This window comes from Phoca vitulina, unplaced genomic scaffold, assembly GCF_004348235.1.
Source record: "Phoca vitulina isolate PV1807 unplaced genomic scaffold, GSC_HSeal_1.0 scaffold6, whole genome shotgun sequence".
Classification (NCBI taxonomy): domain Eukaryota; kingdom Metazoa; phylum Chordata; class Mammalia; order Carnivora; family Phocidae; genus Phoca; species Phoca vitulina.
Window position 1 is genome coordinate 50,571,273 of NW_022589709.1, and position 12,907 is coordinate 50,584,179.

Genomic DNA, 12,907 nt, shown 5'->3' on the forward strand with positions numbered 1-12,907 from the left:
CACACCAGGGTACAGACAGGATGCTTAGACAAGAATCTAGGTACAGGGGAATGGGCAGAAGGAAACAATTTTGTTATAACAACTTAACCACACTGCTGTAAACATATCAAATGAGTAGAAAATCTGATCTGGGGTGAAGCCAGGGACAATGAAGCAACACCTTCCTTCTGGGATAGATCTGGGTCTACTTGGGTCCTGTCCAGGATCAGAACACAAGTATAGGCAATCCTTGCTTCACGTGATAGGGCCAGACTCTAAAAACCACCACAAAAGGCAATCTTAAACAATAGTAAAAATGACTGTCCTAGGACCTTAGAAATTTTTTCCAAACATGAAAACTTTTTGTTGGTTTTAACTGAAATATGAAATAAAGTAAAACATTTTTTCAGGATGCTGTAAATTAAAACATTAGAAACACTGAAAATTAAAATACTTTCTTTTTAAAAGGAACTAAGGGTAGCTTCAACAGGGTATGCCTTCTCCAAATTGGATAAATTAAGGATACAGAGTGTAAGCATCTTTTTGATGCCTTGGGGTATTAGAAAGCCCTAAGCCTGGGTCAGCTCCAGTGTTTTATCCAATATTTTGTCCTCCCTACTTTCAATGCCATGGAATATCCCCCTGAGTTCCATTAATTAACGTAGTTTTTTACTTCCTCTGGGACATTTCATTCTTTTCACCACAACCACTTTCCTCACTGATGTTGACCATCACTGCAAGCTGAACTACCTCTGGCTGCAGATCTAGAATACGTCAGTGTGACTGTGAACATCCTCCGGGTCAGCTCTCCCTCCTCTAACCTCATTTACGTTCCACTTCAACTTCCCTCTGGCGTTACTACTTTGCATTTCTTTGATGCACTTTCATCTCTGTTGGCTACTTCCCTCTTTTGATGCTTTATTTGTGCTTAACAAACGCCATGTGAGAGGCCAGATGGCAACAGCTATACACTTTGCTGTCTGTGCTTGACTGGAAGAACAGGTGGCAAAGACCAATCATTAAGACTTTTAAAAAGGTGTTGTGATTGGTTACTGATGGGGCTACACATCTGTTAATAGCATAGTGGTGTGTGGACTCATGAGCTAGCAACAGAACCCATATTTACTGCAATTGCTCAGAACACTCATGTAATTGCAATCTAAAACATGTTGTGGGGATCTGGTAGGATTTATCTCAACTCTGAAATCTCTACATATTAAGACTGTACAAAGCAAGGGCTACCTCTACTGCTTTTCAAACATAACTACCAAGACCCCAAACTCCACGCAAGGCCTCTTTCTTCCTGCAAAGAGAGTACTACCTAAACCTTGTTACAGCCACAGTGTTTTATTCATCTCTCCATCCTAGCTAGAATAATGAAGTAAGGGCTGATCCAGGGCAGGGCTAAGAGAACCAAGTACAGTGGTCTGGTATGAGCAGCTGCAGAGGGGTAACATAGACCACAGGGAATTGGGGGAGGGGGGTATCCTAGTGGCAATGACAAGAACAGAGGCCAGGACTCTCTGGACTTCCCGGAGCAAGAAGGGACTCTGAGGGTGATCCATCACCCCCCATTCCATAAATGAGAACAACACCTTCCCCAAGCCAAGCAGCAGCACAGCTGGATACCCATCTCCCCAACTCCTCCTTCAGTGAGCTTGCCATGGCTCCAGTGGAGGTTCTCTTGTTTGCTGGAAATCCTTATAACCAGTCCTTTGACAAGTTTAATCAACAAATGCTGAAAAATATCTTTGAGGAGAGCAATAATCAGTCTTGGATAATCAAATTAGAATGTAACTATTTTTCCTCTGGTAAGGCTAATTATGAAAAACATGAAGATAAAACTAACTTCTCCTCAACCTGAAGAACAAACGTTCATTATCGGTATTTTTTATCAGTAAGAATGCCTCCACACATCTCCACATGCATTCCCTAGGTCTACTACTTTGCATCCATTTTCAAAATACTTGGTTTGGCTTTAAGCAAATCTTGCTAACAGTTTCTAGAATAGATCACATGTATAGATTTTATTAGTTGTATTCACATACTAAACCATTGTCAATCTGGGGAGGAGGTGAAATTCGTAGGAACAAATGGTTTGAAAGCTTTCCATGAATGTCCCTAGAAAGTGATGCTAGTCACAGCCACAGTTTGATGTGAATTTAAGGGCAGCCATTATACTGAAAGTACTTTAAACACAGGATCTTATTCAATAACCCTTTAACAATTCTTGGAGGTGTGAACTATCCCCTAATTTGTAAATCTGGAAACAAAGGGTTGGAATGGATAAGAGACTCGCCTACAACCACACAACTATCAATATTTGAACTGAGGTCAGCCTGACTCCACAGCCTGTGTAATCATGTGAATTTACTTTTGTTTTTACCCCCTAAAATATGGGACCAAAATTCCTACCAACTCTGTAGTTCCGTGGAACTGGCTGCGCTTGGTGGAGGCTATGACTTGGCAGTAGCTAAGGACAGACAGGATGGGGTATGTAAGGGTAGCTCCCCATGAGGCCACATGAGCTCCAATATTTAACAGTTCCAGACCATCTGCATCCATATAACATGAAAGAATAAAATTTTAAAGCTAAGCACTGCCTTGGTAGGAAAAGCTTAGTCCACAGCTCTGAGTATCATTTGCAAATCCAGTTGAAAAGCCCAGTTGGAGTGGGAGGGGAGAGGAGGACAGCACTCGAAGCAGAAACACGTCAATTCTACACACTCAACAAGTAAATATCCTCGAGGCATTGATGAAGGAAAGGCCACTTCATTTTGAAATGTTGATATGAATCTATTGCCTTATAACATTTCCCCTATTTTTAATTTTCTTGCGAAGACTGGAAAACAGGACTTTTACTATGAGTCACAGCCACTCACCCAGGAGAAATGCCCTCTATTATACCACACTGTACTTTTCTCCAACACCCCCCACCCCATTCCACTTCTCACATTGCTCCTGCCAGCTCCCTGAGGGCGTGCAGAGCCCCATGTTACATGTCCTGACATGGGAGCAAGTTCCCCCTAGTGAACTTAGAAATGCACCCTCAAAAGCAACCCCATCCTCAAGTGTTCTTATCAACAAGTACCTTCCCAGCCCTAAGGACTCTGGTTGATGTAGCTCATTAACATTTTCAGCATGCCACTGCACTCCCAATAGGTATTTTTTGCCAGGTCAGGAGGAAAACCGAATACAAATACAAAGACTCTAAGACATAGTATGATTTTTCTAAGATAGTTGCAGTATCAGTAGCAGAAGCACAAAAACACTTAACTAGGTGTCACTGTCCCTGAAGTTGGAGTGTTACAAATAATAGAACGGACTGAGCAGACCCCTCTGGGTGGTCAGGGAGCCGTGTGCAGCCTCTCTTCCCTTGTAGCACATTATGGAGCCTTGAACTTACAGGTGCTCTGTCGATTGTTTTCTGGATGGATCAATGAAACTACGCTTCAATACGACCAAGTAGGAATGGCATCCTTAGATCTAAGTTGAGCTTGTGAGCTTTTTAAAAACAATATTCTTTCCCTCACGCAGGGACTGTTGACCACTTGAATCTGCTGTCATTTGGGGCCAAACTCATGTGATGGGAATCAGGCAGGGTCCACGGTAGCACTAGAAACATTCCAGCTCTCGCATTGGGTGATGAGTTCACAGTATTCCTTTTGTTATTTCATAGCTTATGCGTACAAGCTAAAAATAAATCCAAAATTATAGACAATTGCTTTTTAGTAATGGAGTATAGAGCTGTTAATGGGAATTTAAATCCTACCAAGGACTAGATCACATTTGATATGACAGGATACAGTATCTCTGTTATAAAATTTGACTGGCAACCATGCATATTAAAAAATTACTTAAGGGTAACCACCAAAAAGATAAAGAAAAGAAAGAAACGCCACCTATAGTTTAAAAAAAAATTCTGAAAACTGCCAATTTGACATAAAGCAGAAACATAAAAAAAAGGCTAAGAAGATAGAAAATATAAGACTAATTGTATCAGTAATCACACTTCAAGTAACTAGACTGAATTCACTTATTAGAAGACAAAAAATCAGAAAAGATTTTGGAAAAATAAAAGCTATGTGCTGCTTAAGTAGGCATATTTAATATAAAGTTATAAAGAAAAACTGAAAATGAACAGCAAAAACATACTAGAAAAAAGTTAACCAAGAAATGCTGGTGTGGCAACATTACTAATAGATAAAACAATGTAAGGAAAAAGTTTAAAAAGACACCTCATAATAAAAAGGTCACCAGGAATATATAATTAATACACAGTAACATCACAGACAAAACATCAAGTATTAGCAGATACTGATAACAACATAGCCACTGCCATAGAAACTGAAAAAAATTAGTCAAAAAATTAAGATATAGTCTGAATAGCATAATTAGTAAGGTTCAGTTAATTCATGTGTATAGAATTTCTTATTCAAATAGAGATACATCTTTAAAAGCTTTTTGTTGAATATTATTTTCAAAATTGGTTTACATTATTGCCCAAACAAGCTGCAACAAACAAAGAATCAGTAACAAAGGCATCAAATTCAATGGAAGATCATATAGTCTTTTCAGCAAGTGAAGCTAGAATTAGAATCAATATGAGGATAAAAAATGAGCTGAAGCCTCCTTATCATTCCATACCCCAAAATGAACTTGAGATTGATGATAGATCTAAAATTGTTAAACAGTAGTTTCAAAAAAAAAAAAAAAAAAACCTAAGGAATTATCTTTTCTTTTCTTTTTTTTTTTTTTAAAGATTTTATTTATTTATTTGACAGAGAGAGAGAGAGCGAGAGAGGGAACACAAGCAGGGGGAGTGGGAGAGGGAGAAGCAGGCTTCCTGCGGAGCAGGGAGCCCGATGCGGGGCTCAATCTCAGGACCCTGGGATCATGACCTGAGCTGAAGGCAGACGCTTAACGACTGAGCCACCCAGGCGCCCCAGGAATTATCTTTTCAACCTGGGAGTAGGTAAAGATTCGTAGGATACAGCAAGCAATAACCTTCAAAGAAAAGACTAATTAGGTTAGATCAAAATTAAATTTTGCTTAAAAGCTTAAGAAAATTTATAGAAGAACCAGATTGGAAGAAAGTATTCTCAAAATCTGACAAAGGACTTGTGAAAAGAGTATATGAAGAACTACAATTCAGTAATGTTTTAAAAGTCAATCCAATTAAAAATAAAGACTTAACCAAACATTCACAAAAGATAAAAGAATGGGCAATAAGTCAATAAAGTGCTCAACATTATCATCAAGGATTTGGAGTAACCAGAACTCTCATATTGCTTGTAGGAGTATAGAACATTAACAACCCATTTTGAGAGGACATATGGAGATCTCTTAAAAAACTAAACACATCATTGTTTTGGAGTTTCTAGCAAAACAACTAGGCAAGTAAAATAAAGTAAAAGGTATTCAAATTGGAAAGGAAGAATTAATGGCATGACCTTGTAGATAATTCTAAAGAATCCACAAAAAAGTCCAAGAGCTAATAAAGGAGCTCAGCAAGGTTGCAAGATACAGGATAAACAAAAATTGTACCAATGAATAACCCAAAAATGAAATTAAGGAAATAATTCCATTTGCCATAGAATCAAAAAGAATAAAATATTTTAGGAATAATAACCAAATATCAAAGACATACACTAAACACTATAAAACATTATGGAAAGAGGAAAATTTAAAGAAAGGGAAAAAATCTCTCCATTAACAAATTGGGAGACAAAATTGTTAACACAGTAATACTTGCAAAATTGATTTACAGACTTATTGCAATCACTTAGGGGACTCACACTTTGAAGCACAGCAATCAAGACAGTGTGGTACTGGAATAGGACGGACATATATACCAACGGAAGAGAACTGAGAATCCAGAGGTAAACCTTCACAATTATGGTCAGTTGATTTTTGACAAACGTGCCAGTACAATTCAATGGGGAAAGAATATTCTCTTTAACAAATAGTGCTGCGACAACATCCACATGTGAAAGAATGAAGTCCTATCTCACACCATATACAAAAATTAACTCAAAATGGACCATAGACCTAAATGTAAGAGCTAAAACTCCTCGAAGAGGGCGCCTGCGTGGCTCAGTTGGTTAAGCGACTGCCTTCGGCTCAGGTCATAATCCTGGAGTCCCAGGATAGAGTCCCATATTGGGATCCCCACTTAGCAGGGAGTCTGCTTCTCCCTCTAACCCTCTCCCCTCTCATGCTCTCTCTCTCTCTCAAATAAATAAAATCTTAAAAAAAAAAAAAAAAAAAAAAAAACTCCTTGAAGACAAAAAGCAGTGTAACTTTGTGACCTTACATTAGGGGATAGACTCTTATATATGACAGCAAATGATGTTGAATAAAGAAAAATTTCCTAATGATGCCTGTAGCCTGATGCCTTTCAAATGAAGCTTAAAAACACCCCAAAACAAAGTAATTATTATGAATGGACACATACATATATAAAGTATGCAAACATCTAGCATAACAAATTTCCAAGTAGTGGTTACTTCTAGGGAGGAGAGGATGGGGAGGGGGGACAGAAGGATAATTAAGGGTAATCTTTTGTTTCTGGAAAAAAAAAACCCAAAACTTCAAATAGAAAAAGTATACTGTTAATATCTGATGAAAGTGGTACGACTATACCTATGTACTCTTATGAATATTTGAAATACTTTATGATTTGACAAATTACATTTTTTTTAAAGGAACGAGACATCCTTATGATCACTAATTTCCAGTACAACACAGGGCAAAAATTAAGGTAAATTAAACTAATTGATCTAAAACTCCACTAATCTCAAGAAATGTTCAGGAAATTGCTTTGGGAATAAACACTATTATTAGATCCTTTGTCATTGCCTTTATTCAAAATGGAGAACAAAGTACATGCCCCCAGAATGATCACTGGAATTTTCCACTTGTTTGTATTCTATACAAATAGTTGTGGCTTATGTTTATTTTAGTAAATTCTTTTTTCTCCCTCTACTCCTAAATTTGTTTTCATCAAATTTTCCCAAGCTTAAATTTCTTCCTTTTTTTTTTTTTTCCTTTCCCTAGATTTGTATTTCCTTTCCTAAGCAACAATAAAACATTATTTTCTTTTTTCCATTTGCTCATAAATCAAACAGTACATTTCCTTGTTTGGTTTTTCACTTTCAACTACACGTTTGGTTTGCTTACATTTTTTCTGCTATTCACTTTCCCCACCGAGTACAAGACATGCTTCCAGGTGTTAACAAACTACTTTTTTATAGGGAAAAGTTTCACTTATTTAGACCTATCAGGAAGATGTGCATGCAGATGGGGATTTAACAATAAGCACTTTCTACTTAAAAGGGTACAAACCATGTTTCTCTGAAGGGGCCATTGGATGCTGAGGGCTGTAGGGAGGACAGTTGGTAAGTTGCTGACATTATTACAGGGAGGTGAAGGCCAGAGGCACCCGGCCTTCTCTTCCCACCGCCAGCTCCCACCGTGTTACAGAGCCTAGACCACAGCCTGGCTCAAGTCACAGGGCACAAGAAAGGGGAGACTCTTGTCATCTTTTCGACCCAGCCAACAACAGTTGTCATTTACTGAGACGGCCCACTGCCAAGCAGTCTTCTGGGCACTCAATACAACTTCATTGGACTCCTAATTCCCCATGAGAGAGGGGGATTATCTCTACTTTATGGACAGGGCACTGGGTAGAGAAGTCAAGCAATACAAGGAAGATCACCCAGCTTTGCCACCTGGCTGGAAGAGCCAAGATTCACGTCCAACTGCGGCTCGTGGCACACGCCCTGCCACGTGCACACACAGCTTCTTCCCTTTCCAGCTGCTGCAGGGTGTGGAGCAGGGCAGTTTTTTGGTGGAAGAGTTGCTCTCCCTCCCAACCCACCATGCACCCTACCTACTGTATTTATGCTCACGACAGGGCAATGGTTAAGTCCTCAAGGAAACGATTTGATTCCTCAAGTATGGCATTAATAGAAACAAGCATTTACACAGAGGCATCTGTACACAGTATTTATGTACACATAGGTGTGTTTGTAGGGGCAAGGCTGGCTACCTGCTGTGGTACTGAAGGAGCCCTTCTGAGGGTGCTCCTATAACCGGGTGCTCCAGAAACAAAGCCCCACGAATAATGGAGGCCTACCTGAATAGGATCCTGCGTCAGTCTCATGGGCCCAATGCGCACCTCCGCTGAAGAGACCTGCTAAATAAGCGACAACACGTTAGATGTGTCAAGTCAAACTACAAGAATTGACAAATTCTTCCTTACTTAGAATATTACATGATACGACTTTGTAGACACTAACTACAAGGATCCAATTTACTGACACAGAGAGAGTTTATAAAACATATATGGCATAATCCTAGTTTTGCGTAAGAACGTACACATTTATATGTGCACTGAAAATGTCCTGGAGGAGATCATCAAATGCTAAGTAGTGGATTTCAGGTTGTTTTTACTTTAAGTACTTGGATTTTTATAATAAGCAAGTACTGCTTTACGGGAGAAAACCAATCATTTTCTGAGCACCTACTATGTGCTCAGCACCATGCTAGACACTTCTTTTTTGCTGGACAGTTCTTATTCTAACATCTCAAATAAAGGTTTTTCTCAAATGTGAAAGCTAAAACATTTGAAGAGCTGTTCCTCTATTTACTTCTTAATTTTCTTACCTTCATGCTTCGTATGAGGCATAGACAGCTCATTCTTACCCATGTTTACCACGAATAAACTCATTTGAATTGCACTTCCTCCAATAAAGTGGGGAAGCCCATACCATGACCGCAAGATGCAAATTGTGCCCCACGACTCAGTCCAGGAATGAGCTTAGGTGTTCAGTGGCCAACACCATCTAACTGCCTTCAGCTCCAAGCACAGAGCAAGTATTTGTAATAACTTTGCTTGGATTAGTCACGTTCTCAAAGTGACTCTTTCTAGGTAACTTTATTGAGAGTCTTGACCTCACCCCTAAGGATCCAATTTTATTGTTCTCCAAGAGGAAGCAGTCATTTTGCCACCACTTGGAAGCTTATCCTGCATTCTACACACGAGTTTGGCCCCTGCCAGTCAGACGGAACACCTTCAACAAGCATACAAAATCACAGGACCAGAGGTAACTCAATAATGAATCAAGGGCCAGAGGAAGCTTTTATCAGTTAACAAAAGCAGAACTTTCTTTAAATTATAATTTTTTTAAGAGATTTTATTTATTTATTTGACATAGAGAGATACAGCGAGAGCAGGAACACAAGCAGGGGGAGTGGGAGAGGGAGAAGCAGGCTTCCCGCAGAGCAGGGAGCCCGATGCGGGGCTCGATTCCAGGACCCCGGGATCATGACCTGAGCCGAAGGCAGACGCTTAACGACTGAGCCACCCAGGCGCCCCTTTAGATTATAATTTTGAAAACTGAAAATTTCCCTTTCTCCTTTCTTCCCTTTTCTCTGTGCTTAATTCGTGGTGGGCATGGTGTGAATCTTCTTCCAAACATGACTGAATTGGTGACATTCTTTTCCTCTTTAAGGTTGATCCCTCAACCCTGGCTTCACCATGTGAAGCAATGATGCTGGGGGCTTTGGCCTCTCGCCAACCCAGCCAGCAGACAGCTCAAAACCCTCCAATGACTGCTCAACAGAGGCTATTGGTCCTCGGTGCTGGGTTCTGCTTGGTGAGGCAGCCCCTGACCAGTGGACCCTTGTAGGAGGCCTGGCACAATTCATACCAACACGGGGCCTCGACTCCCTGAGCCATGGACCAGTGGCGAGTTCCTTCAGTGTTTCACTGCTGTCTTCAGGTAGAACATGTGATCCTATGCTTCTTTCCTTCAAACAAAACAATATCCTACAAAGTGTTACTGCTGATACCAGCACCCAGCACATACACACAGCCCTAAGAATGATTCCACTGAAAAACCAGCGGTACCAGGCCTCCTGTGTCACTGGGACTCAGCAGCCCACCCAGCACCCCAGCTCTACTTGGACACACTGTTTATTTCTGAAACAGACATGGTCCTTCAAAAGCAGTGTAACTGCCAGAATTTTACTAAAAAGTTAATAATTAAGAAGTAAAACCCATTTGATAAAGTAAGATCAAGTTGACCGATTATCTAGGATATCTTTTCACAGTCCCTGTGATCTCTCTTGGGTTCACTGCCCCCATCACACACCTAAGTGCCCCTCCAACAAGGCTACAGCTTTTCTCCGGCTAAACTGACTCCCAAAGGGGTCTTCCAGGGGAAGAAAAAAAAAAAATCAATGAAATATGTAGTATAAAGTTTAAAAGGAATAAAATAAAGTGACTCACTTTGGAAGGCTAAGGGACGGGGGAAGGATCCCTGCTAGAAGGGTACAGACTGTCCAAAAAACAGTTCACTCTTAACCAATACATTTCTATCTAATTTCGTAAATAACCAAGATGTGCACCAAGTAGTTATAAAGGGTGTGTGTGTGTGTGTGTGTGTGCGTGTGTGTGTGTGTGTGTGTGTTGGAGAGCTCACAATACGTTCCTGATGAAATCTCTCTCTAGAACCAATCCCGTGAAACAGTGTGATCACTCCTGGCACACAAATGGTTGGATTCGCTTAATGAAAATAATTCTCATTATTGTCTCCTATTCATTTAGGCTCAGAGGATCCTATCATATTTCAGCTCTTTATGTAACTGAATTTAGACAGGACACAGGTCAAGTCACTTTTTACATAGGTCTCTTGGTGGGATAAAAGCCCTGAAAGGCAGGGGCCTGGGTGGCTCAGTTGGTTAAGCGTCTGCCTTCGGCTCAGGTCATGATCCCGAGGTCCTGGGATTGAGCCCCGCCTCGGGCTCCCTGCTCAGGGGGGAGCCTGCTTCTCCCTCTGCCTGCCGCTCCCCCTGCTTGTGCTCTCTCTCTCTCTAATAAATAAGTAAAATCTTAAAAAAAAAAAAAAGCGCCCTGAAAGGCAGCATTTATGGGCCTTTATTATCAACATTAAAAAGAAAGTCAATTCCATTTTCCTTATATGTAAGGAAATAATGACTAATTTGGAGTAATTCTGAAATAAAGTCCTTGCGTTATTGACAACACTGGTAAAGCTCTTCAACTATGATCATTTTTTGTCATGCATTTTAGGTCTTTAGAAAACATGATGTTTTTGTTGGAACTATCGAGGAAGCTCAGTATGTTAGTTTCCCAGGGATTGTGAAGTTTTGAATAAAGAGGAAGAGCTCTGATGGGAGGAGAAATACCTTCTGAATCACTTCTGATCACAATTCAGAAGCTGGGGGAAGAAAAAAAAAAACCCTGAAGTTTATTATCTCATTGGTATGTGGTAAAATAGTTCATGTACTTTTTCTTTTAATTTTGGGATGTAAATATTACTTTTTTTTTTTTGCACTAATGAGCCCAGAGTTGAGAAGATGGTAAAAACTGACATGTTAAAACTCTGATAATAGGTTAGATATGTGGGAGAAGATTAACATGTTTTCTCATTTAAATCTCAAAATCCATTTCACTGTTTTAGCTCTGAATTAGAATAGGCTCAATTATACTGTGGTATCAAAGAGACCCCAAATCTCAGTGGCCTACTAATAGAAAGTTTTTTTTTTTATTCATACGAAATTCACTGTGGTTCCAGGTGACTTTCCTAAGCAATTCCTCCTCGTGGTTACTTAGAAGTCCAGGCCAAGACAAAGTCAGGGGGGAAGTCACAGGAGACCCAGGCATGGGTTTCTAAAACCTCAGCCTGAAAGTTAGACAGAGTCCTTTCCCAGCCCATCGGCTGGAGCTAGTCACGTGGCCCCACTTCACTGTAAGGGGGTGGGAAATCTAACGAAGCCAAAGGGTAGTAGTTACATAGGCCTTTTAAAACTTTGCCAGGAGAACATCTGAGGATCCTGTGAACACTCCTCAAGGCACCTGCTCTCCCCGAGGGACTGTGTAGGCACCTTCACAGGAGTGACCTTTGCAGGAGACGGGCAATGGTCACTGAGTGACAGTATGGAATTTTCCAAGTGACACCTGACCTAGAACATACCCTTCTCCTACTCAACAGCAAAGACGCTACAACTGTCTTCCACAACCGTAGGAGTCCCCTGCCTGACCCAGCTCAGCAGGAAGCCGCCACGAGGGAGGCAGAGCCCAGGAGACAGTACTGCAAGTTTGGTCGACCTTTCCCAAGACCCGGGCCTCCCCCGTCTCTACCCACTTCTTCCCAAGCCCACCTCACTGTGCCACCTCCCAGGAGGCACCCTCCACCTCCACCACCCAGCTTGGGGCCTCAATTTACCAGTTCCTTTAGTCCTGACCTACACTTAGCTTCCAGTCTCTTGGCTTCCCTTTTCCTTCTTAGGCTGCGCTCCCGTTCATCTGACCTTGGCTCCCACGCCCAAGAGAGGTCAACTATCTCGGCAGAACGGCAGCACTTCTTGCCGGCTCTGCGGGCTGACGCAAGGCAGCGGCCAGCAAGGCAAAGCGGCCGCAGCGCTATCCGCAGCAGCAACACCTTGCAGAGGTCTGTTCCTGACACAGCAGCCTGCTGCCTACATGTCATCGATCTACGACAGAGCGTTTATGAACATGAGCAGACCCTTTACTGAGGTCTCTGTAACCAAGCCAAGACTCTATTTCCAAGAGTGAACTGTGAGCAGCTGCAGATGCACGGACCCCCAGGTAGGGTATGAGCTCTGATTCCCGGAAGTGAAGAAGTTTGCCAAGGTCACAGAAGCAAGCAAAGGGTGGAGTCAGAGATAACCTAATTCTAGTGCCCACGGGGGAGGAGGATGGGACAAGAATGGGAAGAGACACACTCCCTACCACTCTGACCACACATCTTCCCCCAACAGTCCAATGAGGAAGGACTGCTGACCAACAGTGCAGCCTGAACTCCCCCATGTTTATAGTGTGTCAAACATTCATGTGCACACACGTGCACACACGTGTAACATGCATACACCTGCAGCA

At 41.4% G+C, this 12,907-nt stretch overlaps 1 protein-coding gene across 6 annotated transcripts in view; it reads right to left on the reverse strand.

The window, feature by feature from the left end:
- Positions 1 to 12,907, reverse strand: part of PDE8B (phosphodiesterase 8B) — a 247,949-nt gene that overhangs the window by 105,665 nt on the left and 129,377 nt on the right. For 3 of the 6 annotated variants that reach the window (XM_032404155.1, XM_032404153.1, XM_032404151.1), the window contains exon 2: positions 8,120 to 8,176. In XM_032404155.1, the coding sequence (XP_032260046.1) occupies positions 8,120 to 8,176 (57 nt within the window). Of the gene's footprint in view, positions 1 to 8,119; positions 8,180 to 12,907 lie in introns of all 6 variants that reach the window. The other 3 variants (XM_032404154.1, XM_032404152.1, XM_032404150.1) reach the window with 1 other exon arrangement.